A 23,814-nucleotide genomic window follows, 5' to 3' on the forward strand; every position below is an offset into this window, starting at 1 on the left:
AATGTACTTAGTTAATGTACATAGTTAGTGTACTTAGTTAATGTACTTAGTTAGTGTACTTAGTTAATGTACTTAGTTAATGTACATAGCGTACTGCACTCATACACGTCTATATACTTAGTGTACTTAGTTAATATACTTAGTTAATGTACATAGTTAATGTACTTAGTTAATATACTTAGTTAATGTACATAGTTAGTGTACTTAGTTAGTGTACTTAGTTAATGTACTTAGTTAATGTACATAGTTAATGTACATAGGGTATGACTCGACGTTGCCGTGTTGGCTCTTCTAACCCGCACAGAGCTACATCTCCAGATCTCGCGATATAACGGAGTTCCCGTTAGCCCCCGCGCGCACAGCCACCCGATGGAGGATGAGGAAGCCATGTTGTTGTCGCGGTGACGGTGGAAAGAGAAGCACAACCCTGAGAAACGGCTCGTAGAATCCGCTCCAGTTGACCTCACGGACCGGAGGCTCGTCCATCCCGCGCCCCGTTCGGATCCCCCACCCTGCAGCGGACACCATGAGCGGCGGGACCCCGTACCTGGGCAGCAAGATCAGCCTGATCTCCAAAGCCGAGATCCGCTATGAAGGAATCCTGTACACCATCGACACGGAGAACTCCACCGTGGCTCTGGCGAAAGGTGGAGTAACTGGGTGGGGGTGACACATGGGTGCTCATGGGTGCTCATGGGGGCAGGCGTCCTCACAGGAACACTCGTGTTTATGGGGACACATGGGTGCTAACGGGGACATGGGTGCTCATGGGGGCAGGCGTCCTCACAGGAACACTCGTGTTTATGGGGACACATGGGTGCTAACGGGGACATGGGTGCTCATGGGGACAGGCCTCACAGTAACACAGGCGTCCTCACGGGACAGGCGTCCTCACGGGACAAGCGTCCTCACGGGACAAGCGTCCTCACGGGACAAGCATCCTCACGGTAACACAGGCGTCCTCACGGTAACACAGGCGTCCTCACGGGACAAGCATCCTCACGGTAACACAGGCGTCCTCACGGTAACACAGGCGTCCTCACGGGACAAGCGTCCTCACGGGACAAGCATCCTCATGGTAACACAGGCGTCCTCACGGTAACACAGGCGTCCTCACGGGACAAGCGTCCTCACGGGACAAGCGTCCTCACGGGACAGGCGTCCTCACGGGACAGGCGTCCTCACGGTAACACAGGCGTCCTAACGGGACAAGCGTCCTCACGGTAACACAAGCGTCCTCACGGGACAGGCGTCCTAACGGGACAAGCATCCTCACGGTAACACAGGCGTCCTCACGGGACAGGCGTCCTCACGGTAACACAAGCGTCCTAACGGGACAGGCGTCCTAACGGGACAAGCATCCTCACGGTAACACAGGCGTCCTCACGGGACAGGCGTCCTCACGGGACAAGCGTCCTCACGGTAACACAAGCGTCCTCACGGGACAGGCGTCCTAACGGGACAAGCATCCTCACGGTAACACAGGCGTCCTCACGGTAACACAAGCATCCTCACGGGACAGGCGTCCTAACGGGACAAGCGTCCTCAAGGTAACACAAGCGTCCTCACGGGACAGGCGTCCTAACGGGACAAGCGTCCTCAAGGTAACACAAGCATCCTCACGGGACAGGTGTCCTAACGGGACAAGCGTCCTCAAGGTAACACAAGCGTCCTAACGGGACAGGCGTCCTCACGGGACAGGCGTCCTCACGGTAACACAGGCGTCCTCACGGGACAAGCGTCCTCACGGGACAAGCGTCCTCACAGTAACACCGGCGTCCTCACGGGACAGGCGTCCTCACGGGACAGGCGTCCTCACGGGACAAGCGTCCTCACGGTAACACAGGCGTCCTCACGGGACAAGCGTCCTCACGGTAACACAGGCGTCCTCACGGGACAAGCGTCCTCACGGTAACAACGGCGTCCTAACGGGACAAGCGTCCTCACAGTAACACCGGCGTCCTCACGGGACAGGCGTCCTCACGGGACAGGCGTCCTCACGGGACAAGCGTCCTCACGGTAACACAGGCGTCCTCACAGGACAAGCGTCCTCACGGTAACACAGGCGGCCTCACGGGACAGGCGTCCTCACGGGACAAGCGTCCTCACGGGACAAGCGTCCTCACGGTAACACAGGCGTCCTCACGGGACAAGTGTACTCACGGTAACACAGGCGTCCTCACGGGAACACAGGCGTTCTCGCGGGAACACAGGCGTCCTAACGGGACCACAGGCGTCCTAACCATACAAGCGTCCTCACGGTAACACAGGCGTCCTAACGGGACAAGCGTCCTCACAGTAACACAGGCGTCCTCACGGGACAAGCGTCCTCACGGTAACACAGGTGTCCTCACGGGACAGGCGTCCTCACGGGACAGGCGTCCTCACGGGACAAGCGTCCTCACGGTAACACAGGCGTCCTCACGGTAACACAGGCATCCTCACGGGACAAGCGTCCTCACGGTAACACAGGCGTCCTCACGGTAACACAGGCGTCCTCACGGGACAAGCGTCCTCACAGTAACACAGGTGTCCTCACGGGACAGGCGTCCTCACGGGACAGGCGTCCTCACGGGACAAGCGTCCTCACGGTAACACCGGCGTCCTCACGGTAACACAGGCGTCCTCACGGTAACACAGGCGTCCTCACGGGACAAGCGTCCTCACGGTAACACAGGCGTCCTCACGGGACAAGCGTCCTCACGGTAACACAGGCGTCCTAACGGGACAAGCATCCTCACGGTAACACAGGTGTGGTAACACAGGCGTCCTCGCGGTAACACAGGTGTGGTAACACAGGCGTTCTCGCGGTAACACAGGTGTGGTAACACAGGCGTCCTCGCGGTAACACAGGCGTCCTCGCGGTAACACAGGCGTCCTCGCGGTAACACAGGTGTTCTCGCGGGAACACAGGCGTCCTCGCGGTAACACAGGTGTGGTAACACAGGCGTTCTCGCGGGAACACAGGCGTCCTCACGGTAACACAGGTGTGGGAACACAGGCGTCCTCGCAGTAACACAGGTGTGGTAACACAGGCGTCCTCGCGTTAACACAGGTGTGGTAACACAGGCGTTCTCGCGGGAACACAGGCGTCCTCATGGTAACACAGGTGTGGTAACACAGGCGTCCTCGCAGTAACACAGGTGTGGTAACACAGGCGTCCTCGCGTTAACACAGGTGTGGGAACACAGGCGTCCTCGCAGTAACACAGGTGTGGTAACACAGGCGTCCTCGCGGGAACACAGGCGTTCTCGCGGGAACACAGGCGTCCTCGCGGGAACACAGGCGTCCTCGCGGGAACACAGGCGTCCTCGCGGGAACACAGGCGTCCTCGCGGGAACACAGGTGTGGTAACACAGGCGTCCTCGCGGGAACACAGGCGTTCTCGCGGGAACACAGGCGTCCTAACGGGACCACAGGTGTGGTAACACAGGCGTCCTCGCGGTAACACAGGTGTGGTAACACAGGCGTCCTCGCGGGAACACAGGCGTCCTCGCGGGAACACAGGCGTCCTCATGGGTACAAGCGCCCACATGGGTACAGGAGACAGGTGTCCTAAAGAGGACAAGTGTCCTCATTGGGGGACACAACTCCTCAGGGTCAGTCTATCTTCTGGTCTTCAGAGCAGTAATTTATCCATAATCCATAGTTGGCTTTGTGCTAGCGCTAACAGTATCCCTTATCAACAAGAAGGCTGGATTCTAACTTCAGTCCAACATGAGACGAAGAGCTCTTAATGAAGGTAACTTCAGTCCCAAATGAGATGAAGAGCTCTTAATGAAGGTAACTTCAGTCCCACATGAGATGAAGAGATCTTCTAATGAAGGTAACTTCAGTCCCACATGAGATGAAGAGATCTTCTAATGAAGGTAACTTCAGTCCCACATGAGATGAAGAGCTCTTAATGAAGGTAACTTCAGTCCCACATGAGATGAAGAGCTCTTAATGAAGGTAACTTCAGTCCCACATGAGATGAAGAGCTCTTCTAATGAAGGTAACTTCAGACCCACATGAGATGAAGAGCTCTTAATGAAGGTAACTTCAGTCCCACATGAGATGAAGAGCTCTTAATGAAGGTAACTTCAGTCCCACATGAGATGAAGAGATCTTCTAATGAAGGTAACTTCAGTCCCACATGAGATGAAGAGCTCTTAATGAAGGTAACTTCAGTCCCACATGAGATGAAGAGCTCTTAATGAAGGTAACTTCAGTCCCACATGAGATGAAGAGCTCTTAATGAAGGTAACTTAAGTCCAACATGAGATGAAGAGCTCTTAATGAAGGTAACTTCAGTCCCACATGAGATGAAGAGATCTTCTAATGAAGGTAACTTCAGTCCCACATGAGATGAAGAGCTCTTAATGAAGGTAACTTCAGTCCCACATGAGATGAAGAGCTCTTAATGAAGGTAACTTCAGTCCAACATGAGATGAAGAGCTCTTAATGAAGGTAACTTCAGTCCCACATGAGATGAAGAGCTCTTAATGAAGGTAACTTCAGTCCCACATGAGATGAAGAGCTCTTAATGAAGGTAACTTCAGTCCCACATGAGATGAAGAGCTCTTAATGAAGGTAACTTAAGTCCAACATGAGATGAAGAGCTCTTAATGAAGGTAACTTCAGTCCCACATGAGATGAAGAGATCTTCTAATGAAGGTAACTTCAGTCCCACATGAGATGAAGAGCTCTTAATGAAGGTAACTTCAGTCCCACATGAGATGAAGAGCTCTTAATGAAGGTAACTTCAGTCCAACATGAGATGAAGAGCTCTTAATGAAGGTAACTTCAGTCCCACATGAGATGAAGAGCTCTTAATGAAGGTAACTTCAGTCCCACATGAGATGAAGAGCTCTTAATGAAGGTAACTTAAGTCCAACATGAGATGAAGAGCTCTTAATGAAGGTAACTTCAGTCCCACATGAGATGAAGAGATCTTCTAATGAAGGTAACTTCAGTCCCACATGAGATGAAGAGCTCTTAATGAAGGTAACTTCAGTCCCACATGAGATGAAGAGCTCTTAATGAAGGTAACTTCAGTCCAACATGAGATGAAGAGCTCTTAATGAAGGTAACTTCAGTCCCACATGAGATGAAGAGCTCTTAATGAAGGTAACTTCAGTCCAACGTGAGATGGCGTGTGTGTGTGTCCTTAGTGCGCTCCTTCGGCACAGAGGACCGGCCCACCGATCGTCCCATTCCTCCTCGAGACGACACCTTTGAGTACATCATCTTTAGAGGCAGCGACATTAAGGACCTGACGGTGTGCGAGCCGCCCAAACCCCCTTGCTCCCTCCCCCAGGACCCGGCCATTGTGCAGGTAGGCGCCACCCACAACCACTCCACCTACACACCGGAGCAGGTGGAGAGTCTGGTAGCTTCACAGTATGACACTAACCTTTTCTCCCCTCAGTCGTCCATGAGCTCCAGCTCCTCGTCCTCCACCGCCCCCCCCACCCCGTTCCAGTCTGCTGGCTCCTACGGACTCTTCAACCGTGCTCCGGTTCCGGCCTACAACCAGTTCAGCACCAGCCCCCTGGTGTCGCCTCAGTTTGGACCCGTTGGTGTTGGTGAGTTCTTTCCAGGGTTCAGGGTCTGCATGAGAGGTGGGGGCAGAGTCGTGTGTGTGTGTGTGTGTGTGTGTGTGTGTGTGTGTACGTGTGTGTACACGCGTGTGTGAACTTTAATGGAATCACTAGCCAGGCTCTGGTTTATCACCCCCCCCCCAGGACGCAGCAGCCCCAGCCTGGACCCTTTAAGGAAGAGCCCCACCCTGGAGCAGGTGATCCAGAGCGCCCCGAACACCGCCACCACGGCTCTGGCACCCGGCCTGGGGCGCAGAAGCCCCGCCCACGGTCGCACGGCCCCCACTACCGGTGGTCAGAAGGTCCAGCACCAGGACGGCGTGGACACGAGGAGGGGGGAGCCGGTCAGGGGGGGACGCAACAGCCACAGCTGGTCTGCACCCCGAACCATCTCGTCCTCTCACATCACTGCTGCAGATAGGACTCCCTCTGCAGGACTCACCCATTCTGTCTTCAGCCACCCAGGTGAGACCCAGACCGGCACACTACGACCCTCAAAGGAGTGCTGATTGGTTTAATGTGACTGCGGTTCCTCTTGGTAACATAGTGGTGACATAGTGATGACATAGTGGTTCCTCCTGGTTCCTCATGGTAACATAGTGGTTCCTCCTTCCTTGTCGTAAAATAGTAGTACCTCATGGTGACCTAGTGGTTCCTTATGGTGAAATAGTGGTTCCTCATGGTGACCTAGTGGTTCCTTATGGTGAAATAGTGGTTCCTCGTGGTGACCTAGTGGTTCCTTATGGTGAAATAGTGGTTCCTTGTGGTGACCTAGTGGTTCCTTGTGGTGACCTAGTGGTTCCTTGTGGTGAAATAGTGGTTCCTTGTGGTGAAATAGTGGTTCCTCGTGGTGACCTAGTGGTTCCTCATGGTGACCTAGTGGTTCCTTATGGTGACCTAGTGGTTCCTTATGGTGACATGGTGGTTCCTTGTGGTGACATGGTGGTTCCTCGTGGTGACCTAGTGGTTCCTTGTGGTGACATAGTGGTTCCTCGTGGTGACATAGTGGTTCCTTGTGGTGACATGGTGGTTCATCTTGGTGACCTAGTAGTTCCCCGTGGTGACAGTGGTTCCTCGTGGTGACATAGTGGTTCCTTATGGTGAAATAGTGGTTCCTTGTGGTGACCTAGTGGTTCCTTGTGGTGACATAGTGGTTCCTCGTGGTGACCTAGTGGTTCCTCGTGGTGACCTAGTGGTTCCTTGTGGTGACTTAGTGGTTCCTTGTGGTGACCTAGTGGTTCCTCGTGGTGACCTAGTGGTTCCTTGTGGTGACATGGTGGTTCATCTTGGTGACATAGTGGTTCCTTGTGGTGACCTAGTGGTTCCTTATGGTGAAATAGTGGTTCCTTGTGGTGACCTAGTGGTTCCTTGTGGTGACATAGTGGTTCCTTGTAGTGACATGGTGGTTCATCTTGGTGACATAGTGGTTCCTCGTGGTGACATAGTGGTTCCTCGTGGTGACATAGTGGTTCCTCGTGGTGACATGGTGGTTCATCTTGGTGACCTAGTGGTTCCTCATGGTGACCTAGTGGTTCCTTATGGTAACCTAGTGGTTCCTTATGGTTACCTAGTGGTTCCTTGTGGTGACATAGTGGTTCCTTGTGGTGACATGGTGGTTCCTCGTGGTGACCTAGTGGTTCCTTGTGGTGACATAGTGGTTCCTCGTGGTGACATGGTGGTTCTTCGTGGTGACATGGTGGTTCCTCGTAGTGACCTAGTAGTTCCTTGTGGTGACATAGTGGTTCCTCGTAGTGACCTAGTGGTTCCTTGTGGTGACATAGTGGTTCCTCGTGGTGACATGGTGGTTCATCTTGGTGACATAGTGGTTCCTTAACGTGAAATAGTGGTTCCTTGTGGTTCCTCGTGGTGACCTAGTGGTTCCTTGTGGTGAAATAGTGGTTCCTAGTGGTGACCTAGTGGTTCCTTGTGGTGACATAGTGGTTCCTCGTGGTGACCTAGTGGTTCCTTATGGTGAAATGGTGGTTCCTTGTGGTTCCTTGTGGTGACCTAGTGGTTCCTTGTGGTGACATGGTGGTTCATTTTGGTGACCTAGTGGTTCCTTGTGGTGACCTAGTGGTTCCTTATGGTGAAATAGTGGTTCCTTGTGGTGACATGGTGGTTCCTTGTGGTGACCTAGTGGTTCCTTGTGGTGACCTAGTGGTTCCTTGTGGTGACATGGTGGTTCATCTTGGTGACATAGTGGTTCCTTATGGTGACCTAGTGGTTCCTTATGGTGACATGGTGGTTCCTCGTGGTGACATGGTGGTTCATCTTGGTGACCTAGTGGTTCCTTGTGGTGACATAGTGGTTCCTCGTGGTGACATGGTGGTTCATCTTGGTGACATAGTGGTTCCTTATGGTGACCTAGTGGTTCCTTGTGGTGACATGGTGGTTCATCTTGGTGACATAGTGGTTCCTTGTGGTGACCTAGTGGTTCCTTATGGTGAAATAGTGGTTCCTTGTGGTGACCTAGTGGTTCCTTGTGGTGACATAGTGGTTCCTTGTAGTGACATGGTGGTTCATCTTGGTGACCTAGTAGTTCCCCGTGGTGACATAGTGGTTCCTTGTGGTGACATAGTGGTTCCTCGTGGTGACATGGTGGTTCATCTTGGTGACCTAGTGGTTCCTCATGGTGACCTAGTGGTTCCTTATGGTGACCTAGTGGTTCCTTATGGTGACCTAGTGGTTCCTTGTGGTGACATAGTGGTTCCTTGTGGTGACATGGTGGTTCCTCGTGGTGACATGGTGGTTCATCTTGGTGACCTAGTGGTTCCTCATGGTGACATGGTGGTTCATCTTGGTGACCTAGTAGTTCCCCGTGGTGACAGTGGTTCCTCGTGGTGACATAGTGGTTCCTTATGGTGAAATAGTGGTTCCTTGTGGTGACCTAGTGGTTCCTTGTGGTGACATAGTGGTTCCTCGTGGTGACCTAGTGGTTCCTCGTGGTGACCTAGTGGTTCCTTGTGGTGACTTAGTGGTTCCTTGTGGTGACCTAGTGGTTCCTCGTGGTGACCTAGTGGTTCCTTGTGGTGACCTAGTGGTTCCTTGTGGTGACATAGTGGTTCCTTGTAGTGACATGGTGGTTCATCTTGGTGACCTAGTAGTTCCCCGTGGTGACATAGTGGTTCCTCGTGGTGACATAGTGGTTCCTTGTAGTGACATGGTGGTTCATCTTGGTGACCTAGTAGTTCCCCGTGGTGACATAGTGGTTCCTCGTGGTGACATAGTGGTTCCTCGTGGTGACATGGTGGTTCATCTTGGTGACCTAGTGGTTCCTCATGGTGACCTAGTGGTTCCTTATGGTAACCTAGTGGTTCCTTATGGTTACCTAGTGGTTCCTTGTGGTGACATAGTGGTTCCTTGTGGTGACATGGTGGTTCCTCGTGGTGACCTAGTGGTTCCTTGTGGTGACATAGTGGTTCCTCGTGGTGACATGGTGGTTCTTCGTGGTGACATGGTGGTTCCTCGTAGTGACCTAGTAGTTCCTTGTGGTGACATAGTGGTTCCTCGTAGTGACCTAGTGGTTCCTTGTGGTGACATAGTGGTTCCTCGTGGTGACATGGTGGTTCATCTTGGTGACATAGTGGTTCCTTAACGTGAAATAGTGGTTCCTTGTGGTTCCTCGTGGTGACCTAGTGGTTCCTTGTGGTGAAATAGTGGTTCCTAGTGGTGACCTAGTGGTTCCTTGTGGTGACATAGTGGTTCCTCGTGGTGACCTAGTGGTTCCTTATGGTGAAATGGTGGTTCCTTGTGGTTCCTTGTGGTGACCTAGTGGTTCCTTGTGGTGACATGGTGGTTCATTTTGGTGACCTAGTGGTTCCTTGTGGTGACCTAGTGGTTCCTTATGGTGAAATAGTGGTTCCTTGTGGTGACATGGTGGTTCCTTGTGGTGACCTAGTGGTTCCTTGTGGTGACCTAGTGGTTCCTTGTGGTGACATGATGGTTCATCTTGGTGACATAGTGGTTCCTTATGGTGACCTAGTGGTTCCTTATGGTGACATGGTGGTTCCTCGTGGTGACATGGTGGTTCATCTTGGTGACCTAGTGGTTCCTTGTGGTGACATAGTGGTTCCTCGTGGTGACATGGTGGTTCATCTTGGTGACATAGTGGTTCCTTATGGTGACCTAGTGGTTCCTTGTGGTGACATGGTGGTTCATCTTGGTGACATAGTGGTTCCTTGTGGTGACCTAGTGGTTCCTTATGGTGAAATAGTGGTTCCTTGTGGTGACCTAGTGGTTCCTTGTGGTGACATAGTGGTTCCTTGTAGTGACATGGTGGTTCATCTTGGTGACCTAGTAGTTCCCCGTGGTGACATAGTGGTTCCTCGTGGTGACATAGTGGTTCCTCGTGGTGACATGGTGGTTCATCTTGGTGACCTAGTGGTTCCTCATGGTGACCTAGTGGTTCCTTATGGTGACCTAGTGGTTCCTTATGGTGACCTAGTGGTTCCTTGTGGTGACATAGTGGTTCCTTGTGGTGACATGGTGGTTCCTCGTGGTGACCTAGTGGTTCCTCGTAGTGACCTAGTGGTTCCTTGTGGTGACATAGTGGTTCCTCGTAGTGACCTAGTGGTTCCTTGTGGTGACATGGTGGTTCCTCGTAGTGACCTAGTGGTTCCTTGTGGTGACATAGTGGTTCCTCGTGTTGACATAGTGGTTCCTTGTGGTGACATGGTGGTTCATCTTGGTGACATAGTGGTTCCTTAACGTGAAATAGTGGTTCCTTGTGGTTCCTCGTGGTGACCTAGTGGTTCCTTGTGGTGACATAGTGGTTCCTCGTGGTGACATGGTGGTTCATCTTGGTCACCTAGTGGTTCCTCATGGTGACCTAGTGGTTCCTTATGGTGACCTAGTGGTTCCTTATGGTGACCTAGTGGTTCCTTGTGGTGACATATTGGTTCCTTGTGGTGACATGGTGGTTCCTCGTGGTGACCTAGTGGTTCCTCGTAGTGACCTAGTGGTTCCTTGTGGTGACATAGTGGTTCCTCGTAGTGACCTAGTGGTTCCTTGTGGTGACATGGTGGTTCCTCGTAGTGACCTAGTGGTTCCTTGTGGTGACATAGTGGTTCCTCGTGTTGACATAGTGGTTCCTTGTGGTGACATGGTGGTTCATCTTGGTGACATAGTGGTTCCTTGTGGTGACCTAGTGGTTCCTTATGGTGAAATAGTGGTTCCTTGTGGTGACATAGTGGTTCCTCGTGGTGACATAGTGGTTCCTTGTGGTGACATGGTGGTTCATCTTGGTGACCTAGTAGTTCCCCGTGGTGACAGTGGTTCCTCGTGGTGACATAGTGGTTCCTTATGGTGAAATAGTGGTTCCTTGTGGTGACCTAGTGGTTCCTTGTGGTGACATAGTGGTTCCTCGTGGTGACCTAGTGGTTCCTCGTGGTGACCTAGTGGTTCCTTGTGGTGACTTAGTGGTTCCTTGTGGTGACCTAGTGGTTCCTCGTGGTGACCTAGTGGTTCCTTGTGGTGACATGGTGGTTCATCTTGGTGACATAGTGGTTCCTTGTGGTGACCTAGTGGTTCCTTATGGTGAAATAGTGGTTCCTTGTGGTGACCTAGTGGTTCCTTGTGGTGACATAGTGGTTCCTTGTAGTGACATGGTGGTTCATCTTGGTGACCTAGTAGTTCCCCGTGGTGACATAGTGGTTCCTCGTGCTGACATAGTGGTTCCTCGTGGTGACATGGTGGTTCCTCATGGTGACCTAGTGGTTCCTCATGGTGACCTAGTGGTTCCTTATGGTAACCTAGTGGTTCCTTATGGTTACCTAGTGGTTCCTTGTGGTGACATAGTGGTTCCTCGTGGTGACATAGTGGTTCCTCGTGGTGACATGGTGGTTCCTCATGGTGACCTAGTGGTTCCTCATGGTGACCTAGTGGTTCCTTATGGTAACCTAGTGGTTCCTTATGGTTACCTAGTGGTTCCTTGTGGTGACATAGTGGTTCCTTGTGGTGACATGGTGGTTCCTCGTGGTGACCTAGTGGTTCCTTGTGGTGACATAGTGGTTCCTCGTGGTGACATGGTGGTTCTTCGTGGTGACATGGTGGTTCCTCGTAGTGACCTAGTAGTTCCTTGTGGTGACCTAGTGGTTCCTCGTAGTGACCTAGTGGTTCCTTGTGGTGACATAGTGGTTCCTCGTGTTGACATAGTGGTTCCTTGTGGTGACATGGTGGTTCATCTTGGTGACATAGTGGTTCCTTAACGTGAAATAGTGGTTCCTTGTGGTTCCTCGTGGTGACCTAGTGGTTCCTTGTGGTGACATGGTGGTTCATCTTGGTGACATAGTGGTTCCTTGTGGTGACCTAGTGGTTCCTTATGGTGAAATAGTGGTTCCTTGTGGTGACATAGTGGTTCCTTGTAGTGACATGGTGGTTCATCTTGGTGACCTAGTAGTTCCCCGTGGTGACATAGTGGTTCCTCGTGGTGACATAGTGGTTCCTCGTGGTGACATGGTGGTTCATCTTGGTGACCTAGTGGTTCCTCATGGTGACCTAGTGGTTCCTTATGGTGACCTAGTGGTTCCTTATGGTGACCTAGTGGTTCCTTGTGGTGACATAGTGGTTCCTTGGGGTGACATGGTGGTTCCTCGTGGTGACCTAGTGGTTCCTTGTGGTGACATGGTGGTTCTTCGTGGTGACATGGTGGTTCTTCGTGGTGACATGGTGGTTCCTCGTAGTGACCTAGTGGTTCCTTGTGGTGACATAGTGGTTCCTCGTGTTGACATAGTGGTTCCTTGTGGTGACATGGTGGTTCATCTTGGTGACCTAGTGGTTCCTTAACGTGAAATAGTGGTTCCTTGTGGTTCCTCGTGGTGACCTAGTGGTTCCTTGTGGTGACATGGTGGTTCATCTTGGTGACCTAGTAGTTCCTCGTGGTGACAGTGGTTCCTCGTGTTGACATAGTGGTTCCTTATGGTGAAATAGTGGTTCCTAGTGGTGACCTAGTGGTTCCTTGTGGTGACATAGTGGTTCCTCGTGGTGACCTAGTGGTTCCTTATGGTGAAATGGTGGTTCCTTGTGGTGACCTAGTGGTTCCTTGTGGTGACCTAGTGGTTCCTTATGGTGAAATAGTGGTTCCTTGTGGTGACATGGTGGTTCCTCGTGGTGACATGGTGGTTCATTTTGGTGACCTAGTGGTTCCTTGTGGTGACCTAGTGGTTCCTTATGGTGAAATAGTGGTTCCTTGTGGTGACATGGTGGTTCATCTTGGTGACCTAGTGGTTCCTTGTGGTGACCTAGTGGTTCCTTGTGGTGACATAGTGGTTCCTCGTGGTGACATGGTGGTTCATCTTGGTGACATAGTGGTTCCTTATGGTGACCTAGTGGTTCCTCATGGTGACATGGTGGTTCCTCGTGGTGACATGGTGGTTCATCTTGGTGACCTAGTGGTTCCTTGTGGTGACCTAGTGGTTCCTTGTGGTGACCTAGTGGTTCCTTATGGTGAAATAGTGGTTCCTTGTGGTTCCTCGTGGTGACCTAGTGGTTCCTCGTGGTGACCTAGTGGTTCCTCGTGGTGACATAGTGGTTCCTCGTGGTGACATGGTGGTTCTTCGTGGTGACATGGTGGTTCCTCGTAGTGACCTAGTGGTTCCTTGTGGTGACATAGTGGTTCCTCGTGTTGACATAGTGGTTCCTTGTGGTGACATGGTGGTTCATCTTGGTTACATAGTGGTTCCTTAACGTGAAATAGTGGTTCCTTGTGGTTCCTCGTGGTGACCTAGTGGTTCCTTGTGGTGACATGGTGGTTCATCTTGGTGACCTAGTAGTTCCTCGTGGTGACATAGTGGTTCCTTTTGGTGAAATAGTGGTGACCTAGTGGTTCCTTGTGGTGACCTAGTGGTTCCTTGTGGTGACCTAGTGGTTCCTCGTGGTGACCTAGTGGTTCCTTATGGTGAAATGGTGGTTCCTTGTGGTGACCTAGTGGTTCCTTGTGGTGACATGGTGGTTCATTTTGGTGACCTAGTGGTTCCTTGTGGTGACCTAGTGGTTCCTTATGGTGAAATAGTGGTTCCTTGTGGTGACATGGTGGTTCATCTTGGTGACATAGTGGTTCCTTGTGGTGACATAGTGGTTCCTCGTGGTGACATGGTGGTTCATCTTGGTGACATAGTGGTTCCTTATGGTGACCTAGTGGTTCCTTATGGTGACATGGTGGTTCCTCGTGGTGACATGGTGGTTCATCTTGGTGACTTAGTGGTTCCTTATGGTGAAATAGTGGTTCCTTGTGGTTCCTCGTGGTGACCTAGTGGTTCCTCGTGGTGACATAGTGGTTCCTTGTGGTGACATGGTGGTTCATCTTGGTGACATAGTGGTTCCTCGTGGTGACATAGTGGTTCCTCGTGGTGACATGGTGGTTCATCTTGGTGACATAGTGGTTCCTCGTGGTGACATAGTGGTTCCTCGTGGTGACATGGTGGTTCATCTTGGTGACCTAGTAGTTCCTCGTGGTGACATAGTGGTTCCTCGTGGTGACATAGTGGTTCCTCGTGGTGACATGGTGGTTCATCTTGGTGACATGGTGGTTCCTCGTGGTGACAGTGGTTCCTCGTGGTGACATAGTGGTTCCTTGTGGTGACATGGTGGTTCATCTTGGTGACCTAGTGGTTCCTTAACGTGAAATAGTGGTTCCTTGTGGTTCCTCGTGGTGACCTAGTGGTTCCTTGTGGTGACATGGTGGTTCATCTTGGTGACCTAGTAGTTCCTCGTGGTGACAGTGGTTCCTCGTGTTGACATAGTGGTTCCTTATGGTGAAATAGTGGTTCCTAGTGGTGACCTAGTGGTTCCTTGTGGTGACATAGTGGTTCCTCGTGGTGACCTAGTGGTTCCTTATGGTGAAATGGTGGTTCCTTGTGGTGACCTAGTGGTTCCTTGTGGTGACCTAGTGGTTCCTTATGGTGAAATAGTGGTTCCTTGTGGTGACATGGTGGTTCCTCGTGGTGACATGGTGGTTCATTTTGGTGACCTAGTGGTTCCTTGTGGTGACCTAGTGGTTCCTTATGGTGAAATAGTGGTTCCTTGTGGTGACATGGTGGTTCATCTTGGTGACCTAGTGGTTCCTTGTGGTGACCTAGTGGTTCCTTGTGGTGACATAGTGGTTCCTCGTGGTGACATGGTGGTTCATCTTGGTGACATAGTGGTTCCTTATGGTGACCTAGTGGTTCCTCATGGTGACATGGTGGTTCCTCGTGGTGACATGGTGGTTCATCTTGGTGACCTAGTGGTTCCTTGTGGTGACCTAGTGGTTCCTTGTGGTGACCTAGTGGTTCCTTATGGTGAAATAGTGGTTCCTTGTGGTTCCTCGTGGTGACCTAGTGGTTCCTCGTGGTGACCTAGTGGTTCCTCGTGGTGACATAGTGGTTCCTCGTGGTGACATGGTGGTTCTTCGTGGTGACATGGTGGTTCCTCGTAGTGACCTAGTGGTTCCTTGTGGTGACATAGTGGTTCCTCGTGTTGACATAGTGGTTCCTTGTGGTGACATGGTGGTTCATCTTGGTTACATAGTGGTTCCTTAACGTGAAATAGTGGTTCCTTGTGGTTCCTCGTGGTGACCTAGTGGTTCCTTGTGGTGACATGGTGGTTCATCTTGGTGACCTAGTAGTTCCTCGTGGTGACATAGTGGTTCCTTTTGGTGAAATAGTGGTGACCTAGTGGTTCCTTGTGGTGACCTAGTGGTTCCTTGTGGTGACCTAGTGGTTCCTCGTGGTGACCTAGTGGTTCCTTATGGTGAAATGGTGGTTCCTTGTGGTGACCTAGTGGTTCCTTGTGGTGACATGGTGGTTCATTTTGGTGACCTAGTGGTTCCTTGTGGTGACCTAGTGGTTCCTTATGGTGAAATAGTGGTTCCTTGTGGTGACATGGTGGTTCATCTTGGTGACATAGTGGTTCCTTGTGGTGACATAGTGGTTCCTCGTGGTGACATGGTGGTTCATCTTGGTGACATAGTGGTTCCTTATGGTGACCTAGTGGTTCCTTATGGTGACATGGTGGTTCCTCGTGGTGACATGGTGGTTCATCTTGGTGACTTAGTGGTTCCTTATGGTGAAATAGTGGTTCCTTGTGGTTCCTCGTGGTGACCTAGTGGTTCCTCGTGGTGACATAGTGGTTCCTTGTGGTGACATGGTGGTTCATCTTGGTGACATAGTGGTTCCTCGTGGTGACATAGTGGTTCCTCGTGGTGACATGGTGGTTCATCTTGGTGACATAGTGGTTCCTCGTGGTGACATAGTGGTTCCTCGTGGTGACATGGTGGTTCATCTTGGTGACCTAGTAGTTCCTCGTGGTGACATAGTGGTTCCTCGTGGTGACATAGTGGTTCCTCGTGGTGACATGGTGGTTCATCTTGGTGACATGGTGGTTCCTCGTGGTGACAGTGGTTCCTCGTGGTGACATAGTGGTTCCTCGTGGTGACATAGTGGTTCCTCGTGGTGACAGTGGTTCCTCGTGGTGACATGGTGGTTCCTTGTGGTGACATGGTGGTTCATCTTGGTGACATAGTGGTTCCTCGTGGTGACATAGTGGTTCCTCGTGGTGACATGGTGGTTCATCTTGGTGACATAGTGGTTCCTCGTGGTGACATAGTGGTTCCTCGTGGTGACATGGTGGTTCATCTTGGTGACCTAGTAGTTCCTCGTGGTGACATAGTGGTTCCTCGTGGTGACATAGTAGTTCCTCTTGGTGACATAGTGGTTCCTCGTGGTGACATAGTGGTTCCTCGTGGTGACATGGTGGTTCATCTTGGTGACATGGTGGTTCCTCGTGGTGACAGTGGTTCCTCGTGGTGACATAGTGGTTCCTCGTGGTGACATAGTGGTTCCTCGTGGTGACAGTGGTTCCTCGTGGTGACATGGTGGTTCCTTGTGGTGACATGGTGGTTCATCTTGGTGACATAGTGGTTCTTCGTGGTGACATAGTAGTTCCTCTTGGTGACATAGTGGTTCCTCGTGGTGACATAGTGGTTCCTCGTGGTGACATGGTGGTTCATCTTGGTGACATGGTGGTTCCTCGTGGTGACAGTGGTTCCTCGTGGTGACATAGTGGTTCCTCGTGGTGACATAGTGGTTCCTCGTGGTGACAGTGGTTCCTCGTGGTGACATGGTGGTTCCTTGTGGTGACATGGTGGTTCATCTTGGTGACATAGTGGTTCCTCGTGGTGACATAGTGGTTCCTCGTGGTGACATGGTGGTTCATCTTGGTGACATAGTGGTTCCTCGTGGTGACATAGTGGTTCCTCGTGGTGACATGGTGGTTCATCTTGGTGACCTAGTAGTTCCTCGTGGTGACATAGTGGTTCCTCGTGGTGACATAGTAGTTCCTCGTGGTGACATAGTGGTTCCTCGTGGTGACATAGTGGTTCCTCGTGGTGACATGGTGGTTCATCTTGGTGACATAGTGGTTTCTGTTGGTTTCTTGACTGGTTACTCCTAGTTCCTTGTGGTAACACATACACACATACTTCTGTTTCATGGATTGGAGTTCCATTCATACATTGTCATATTCATGTAATGTGTTTATGTAATTTATGGCCTCATTGTGATTGAAATCAAACACTTTGGTCCAGCTTTCAACTGGATGTGACCAAGAACACACTAAATGACTTCATTTCAACATAAAAAGGAAATTATTTGTTAAGCGCACACAATATGAAGAAGAAAAAACACATTTGCAATGAGCAGGATGAAGTCCCAATATTAATGTTGTATTTATCAAGGGAAGCTACAACACTGACAACATGCTCAGTCAGTTACTAATGTAAGTTCAGTTCAGCTCTCTGTCCTCACAATGCCATCAGAAGTCATGTGACTCCAGTCTGTGAGCTGTCTGTGGCTGAACACTGTTTGTGAGTGCCTTGCTCATAAGCCCAGACAGCGAGTCTGAGGCAGTCTGTGAGCCGGCTCCTGGATTTTGATTTGGTGATTTTCTGAACTCCACTTACGCAGTTTTCGGGACAAATTTGGCATTCATGAAATTTTTTCTCTTCTGGGCTTCGTTCTGAACTGAGCTTTTGTTTCGAAGGGCAACAGCAGAAAAGCCGATCTCACGCAGGTAGGACCTGGCGAGTCGCCAAGAATCTTGGCCGTCGCGCAGGCGTCACCTGTTAACGCCGTAACGTAAACATGTACACGAAGGTACAGGCACTTCGACATGTATATTAATGACTTAGTTTTATGTCTGTGTGCTTTGAACTTGTGTAATATGTGAAGGTCAATAAAGGTCTTTCTCATGTCCCCCTGCGCCCCACCTGCAGCACCAGGACTACGTTCCCCTCATCGGGAGAACAGCTGAGAACAGTTCCGCTGTGGAAGAACCCATTTACAGGCGTTCATGAATCAGGCGATCAGAGATCTTTCTGACGTTGATCTTCTGGAGTCCGTAAGAAAACATTTCAGAAGACACAATGGGTTTCTGAATTTATTTTCATTTTATTTTGGAGAGCGACAGGGAACATCTCCGAGATCGACCACTGGTCTAGTGGTTCCTCCTAGTTCCTCGTGGTGACGTAGTGGTTCCTCTAGTGTTGACGTAATGGTTCCTCGTGGTGACGTAGTGGTTCCTCCTAGTTCCTTGTGGTGACAAGCCGGTCTTAAAGAGTCCAGGGTCTGTGTTGGCCTGACGTGGTCAGGGAGACTGTCCCATAAGCAAAAGGCCGGTCTTAAGAGTCCAGGGTCTGTGTTGAGTTTAGGTGGGACATAGCCAGACTGAAGGGAAAGGTTAACAACCTTGGTGATGAGGACTGAGAGTGGGGATATGTGACTTGAGCAGTGGGAATGGGGTCCAGGGTACAGCTACATTTTTCTGAGGATTTCTTCAACATGGCTCTCCTGAACCTCAGTGAGATGTAGAGGAGCCAGCACACTCGCATATAAGGTGTTGGTGTCAGAGGGAAGTAGAGATGGAGAGCTGGACATCAAGAGAGCGAATGTTGTTGACCTTTAATCTGAAAAAGTCAATGAAGCTGTTGCATTTCTCCTCTGTAGCCTCAGTTGAAGAGGATGGTTGTGTCTTCAGGAGATGGTTTATGGTGGATAAAAGCTGTTTAGAGTTGCCAGGGTGTTTATTGATTAGGCTGGAATAGAACTGTGAGCGAGCATCTTTTAAGGGAGTTGGAGTCGGCCCTTTGATGCTCATGGACAGTGAAAGTGTCTGCAGCGTCGGTCCAGAACATCTTCCTCAGCTCATGTGTGAACCGGGGAGCGGAGCAGGAAATGACCTCACGTGACATGGACATCAAAAACGCTGCTCATGGTGGTTCTTCGTGGTGACATGGTGGATTAGACGTGTGCTTTGGTTTACTTATGTTTTTAGTTCTGCCCTCTAATGTTTCCTCGTCTGCTCTTCAGTGTCTGCCGTAGCTCCGGCTAACCGGCGTGGTCGGGGGGGCGGACACCGTGGCAGAGGACGCTTCAACGTCCGCCGAGACGGACCCATGAAGTTTGAGAAGGACTTTGACTTTGAGAGCGCCAACGCCCAGTTCAACAAGGAGGAGATCGACCGAGAGTTCCAGAGCAAACTGAAGCTGAAAGGTACCGGCTGGAACTATGGGATGGGGGCATCGAACCCACGGGTCATTTGATCCCTGATACTAATTATTGATCATTGATACATCAAAATAATAAAAGTTAAATACTTTAACTTAAATAATTTATAGTGTTTATATAAGTAAATACAATATATTATTTTATAGTCATTCTTGGTGTTATAGTTAATGAGTTCAGAGCTTTAAGAAGTTAACTAGCTCACAATTATATCTATATTATATTTATGTGGATTTATTCTAGTTTATCACCAACACTACATTTTTACTAGATTCTTATTGAGACAAGTCCTTTATCAGCACTAAGGTCTAACAAGACCAGTACAGAGATGAGTCCTTTATCAGCACTAAGGTTTAACAAGACCAGTACAGAGATGAGTCCTTTATCAGCACTAAGGTCTAACAAGACCAGTACAGAGATGAGTCCTTTATCAGCACTAAGGTTTAACAAGACCAGTACAGAGATGAGTCCTTTATCAGCACTAAGGTCTAATAAGACCAGTACAGAGATGAGTCCTTTATCAGCACTAAGGTCTAACAAGACCAGTACAGAGATGAGTCCTTTATCAGCACTAAGGTTTAACAAGACCAGTACAGAGATGAGTCCTTTATCAGCACTAAGGTCTAACAAGACCAGTACAGAGATGAGTCCTTTATCAGCACTAAGGTCTAACAAGACCAGTACAGAGATGAGTCCTTTATCAGCACTAAGGTCTAACAAGACCAGTACAGAGATGAGTCCTTTATCAGCACTAAGGTCTAACAAGACCAGTACAGAGATGAGTCCTTTATCAGCACTAAGGTCTAACAAGACCAGTACAGAGATGAGTCCTTTATCAGCACTAAGGTTTAACAAGACCAGTACAGAGATGAGTCCTTTATCAGCACTAAGGTTTAACAAGACCAGTACAGAGATGAGTCCTTTATCAGCACTAAGGTCTAACAAGACCAGTACAGAGATGAGTCCTTTATCAGCACTAAGGTCTAACAAGACCAGTACAGAGATGAGTCCTTTATCAGTACTAAGGTCTAACAAGACCAGTACAGAGATGAGTCCTTTATCAGCACTAAGGTTTAACAAGACCAGTACAGAGATGAGTCCTTTATCAGCACTAAGGTCTAACAAGACCAGTACAGAGATGAGTCCTTTATCAGCACTAAGTTCTAACAAGACCAGTACAGAGATGAGTCCTTTATCAGTACTAAGGTCTAACAAGACCAGTACAGAGATGAGTCCTTTATCAGCACTAAGGTTTAACAAGACCAGTACAGAGATGAGTCCTTTATCAGCACTAAGGTCTAACAAGACCAGTACAGAGATGAGTCCTTTATCAGTGAGGTCCAGGACGTTGATCAGTCAGGTCCAGGACGTTGATCAGTGAGGTCCCGGACCTTCATCGCGGGACTCTTTAGAGGGACACATGAGTCCTCCCATGTGATTCTGTGTGTCCTTTGGTCTCAGATGAGAAGACGGAGAAAGCAGAGAAGACGTTGAATGGAGAGGAGAAGACCGACTCTGGAGTGGAAACCCAGACCAGCGAAGGACCGGCACAGGAGGAGGGCGACCAGTTGGGCCCCAACTGTTACTATGACAAGTCCAAGTCCTTCTTCGACAACATCTCCTGTGATGACACCAGGTACCCGTCTCTCTCTCTCCCTCTGTACCCATCTGTCTGCGTACCCGTCTGTGATCTGAAGAGACGTCATTGTGTCTCTGTAAATAACACATCTGTGTTGTCTTCTGTTGCTCAGGAAAGCTAATGAGAAGTCTGGAGTCTCCGGGTTCCCTCGGTGAGTGGTCCTGGTAGTCCAGCTGCCCAAAGCTGTTCTTTACCTCCTCTTTACCTCCTCTTCATCTCTTCCTTACCTCCTCTATACCTCTTCATCTCCTCTATACTTCCTCTTCATCTCTTCTTTACCTCCTCTATACCTCTTTACCTCTTCTTCACCTCCTCCTGCAGGGAGCGGAGGCAGACCTGGGCGGAGGAGAGGAGGATGAACGCCGAGACGTTCGGCATCCCGCTCCGTCACGGTAGAGGACGTGGAGGTTACCGTGGACGAGGAGGAATGGGCTTCCGAGGAGGTCGAGGTCGCTCGGCAAGCCGAGGCTCCTTCGGGCCGCCGCAGGGAGGAGGCTTCAGAGGAGGCTACCGTGGAAACCAGGCCGGCAGGGAGTTTGCAGACCTATCAGCATACAGGGTGAGAACCCGGGTCACATGGTTTTATTATAAGATATTATTGATTTTATTATTATCACATGGTTGGTCGTAGTTGGGGTTCTTGCGGGCGTCTCGTGGGCGTCCGTCTCGGGGTCTCTGGCATCGGGGCGTCTCCGGCATCGGGGCGGCCATCTCTGGCATCGGGGCGTCCGTCTCCGGCATCGGGGCGTCCGTCTCGGGCATCGGGGCGTCCGTCTCTGGCATCGGGGCGTCCGTCTCCGGCATCGGGGCGTCCGTCTCTGGCATCGGGGCGTCCGTCTCTGGCATCGGGGCGTCCGTCTCTGGCATCGGGGCGTCCGTCTCTGGCATCGGGGCGTCCGTCTCTGGCATCGGGGCGTCCGTCTCTGGCATCGGGGCGTCCGTCTCTGGCATCGGGGCGTCCGTCTCTGGCATCGGGGCGTCCGTCTCTGGCATCGCGGCGTCCGTCTCTGGCATCGGGGCGTCCGTCTCTGGCATCGGGGCGTCCGTCTCTGGCATCGGGGCGTCCGTCTCTGGCATCGGGGCGTCCGTCTCTGGCATCGGGGCGGGCGTCTCTGGCATCGGGGCGGGCGTCTCTGGCATCGGGGCGGGCGTCTCTGGCATCGGGGCGGGCGGGTCTGGCATCGGGGCGTCTCTGGCATCGGGGCGTCTCTGGCATCGGGGCGTCCGTCTCTGGCATCGGGGCGTCCGTCTCTGGCATCGGGGCGTCCGTCTCTGGCATCGGGGCGTCCGTCTCTGGCATCGGGGCGTCCGTCTCTGGCATCGGGGCGTCCGTCTCTGGCATCGGGGCGTCCGTCTCTGGCATCGGGGCGTCCGTCTCTGGCATCGGGGCGTCCGTCTCTGGCATCGGGGCGTCCGTCTCTGGCATCGGGGTGTCCGTCTCTGGCATCGGGGCGTCTCTGGCATCGGCCCCGTGTGGTCTCGCTGTCTTAAGCGTTTGTGTCTCTCGTTGCAGAAGGACAACAAAGTGTTGGCGTAGTCTGGAGGCGAGGACGATTGTCCAGTGGAACTTCTCTTCTGGACTCGGTCTCCTTGTATATTTGTCACCAGCACTGAGGCTGCACGGTGGAAGGAAACCACGGCGCAGTTTAAAAAGTCCACTTCTCTAAATAAGTTCCAATAATGTATAAATGTCATATTTCTTTGTTTTTATGATTCATCTCCTGGCTCCTCTGAACTGAACCTGGATCTGATTTATATGACACAGAGCTTTATTTAGGGGGGGTAACCTCCCCATTGCCTCTGTTAACCTTCACCTCGCTGCCTCCTCTTCATCAGCTCTCAGCTTCCTCAAGTGTTTATAGGCCATGATCTGCTTCTTAAAGGGACAGTAGCAATGTTTACGCGTGTTGTACTGCACTAGATGAAGCAAAGCCACGTATCTCAGACACTGAATCATGTCGGTTCTATTCAGAATATATTTCCTCTTCACCTTTCTGACGGGAACTGAAGCTGTTGTCTTTGTTCTCTTCAAACACAACAGACTCCATTCACAAAAACACCCATTTAAGCTCCACGAAGCAGCGCCACTGTCCCTTAACGCTTCTAGACTGTACACAGGTGGACTCTGGTCTTGTGGTGGTTTTACTCCCAGTCCAGCTTGAGGACCAGGAGAAACAGGGTTGGATCACAGGTTCAGTAGCTGTCTCTTAGTTTCCCACTTGGCTGTGTGGTTTCCTCTCATGGGTCACTGGTGCTTCAAGGTTCTCCAGTTAGTTCGAGCTGCAGTGAATCCACTCGGATCTAAACCTCTACCAGCTTCAAGCCTCCCAGCAGAAAAGTATGGAAGATTAAAAATGCCTCAAGTAAAACAAATGAAGTGAACCTGTTGTATTTCTTTTCATGTTTGCATCAACTGTCAAGGGCAATTATTAAACATGTTCTCTTTAATAACGCTGAGTAGTTTGTTGTGTTTCAGACCTGCCGATCATAAACAGTCCTGAGTTTAAAGAGTAGATGAGAAGAAATGATTTATTAAATATAATTACCATGTTTCAACGGTTTCCTGTAAAATCAAACTTGTACTTTATAAACATCTCTTCCCTTTGTGTTGTGATTTGGTTTTAATATCGCTATTATTTTACTTATGAAAGACAAAATGCCAAATGTCCTGAACAGTAAATGTACATAAAGGATATACAAATATCGTGTTTTATATTTCACTTTATTTCTCTTTCAAATTTGTTTAACTTGGGCATTTCAAATTTTCTGTAGCTGAAGGTGTTTGCATTTTTCTAATAAACTGTTCAAGATGTTCTCACCCGTTCACCCAGTCCAGATGTTATTACACGTTAGTCCAGATGTTATTACACGTTAGTCCAGATGTTATTACACGTTAGTCCAGATGTTATTACACGTTAGTCCAGATGTTATCACACGTTAGTCCAGATGTTATCACACGTTAGTCCAGATGTCATCACACCTTAGTCCAGATGTTATTACACGTTAGTCCAGATGTCATCACACCTTAGTCCAGATGTTATTACACATTAGTCCAGAT

General features: G+C 50.4%; 1 protein-coding gene across 1 annotated transcript; it reads left to right on the plus strand.

The window, feature by feature from the left end:
- The first annotated feature begins 328 nt into the window (after positions 1–328).
- lsm14aa (LSM14A mRNA processing body assembly factor a) lies at positions 329–23,582 on the plus strand. The gene is made up of 9 exons (XM_034535558.1): positions 329–647; positions 5,154–5,317; positions 5,411–5,567; positions 5,727–6,047; positions 18,923–19,105; positions 20,579–20,753; positions 20,869–20,907; positions 21,078–21,315; positions 22,270–23,582. The coding sequence occupies exons 1-9, from the start codon at positions 527–529 to the stop codon at positions 22,291–22,293; spliced, it is 1,422 nt and encodes a 473-aa protein (XP_034391449.1). The 5' UTR covers positions 329–526; the 3' UTR covers positions 22,294–23,582.
- Positions 23,583–23,814: the final 232 nt, after the last annotated feature.

This window comes from Cyclopterus lumpus, chromosome 6 (genome assembly GCF_009769545.1).
Source record: "Cyclopterus lumpus isolate fCycLum1 chromosome 6, fCycLum1.pri, whole genome shotgun sequence".
NCBI lineage: Eukaryota > Metazoa > Chordata > Actinopteri > Perciformes > Cyclopteridae > Cyclopterus > Cyclopterus lumpus.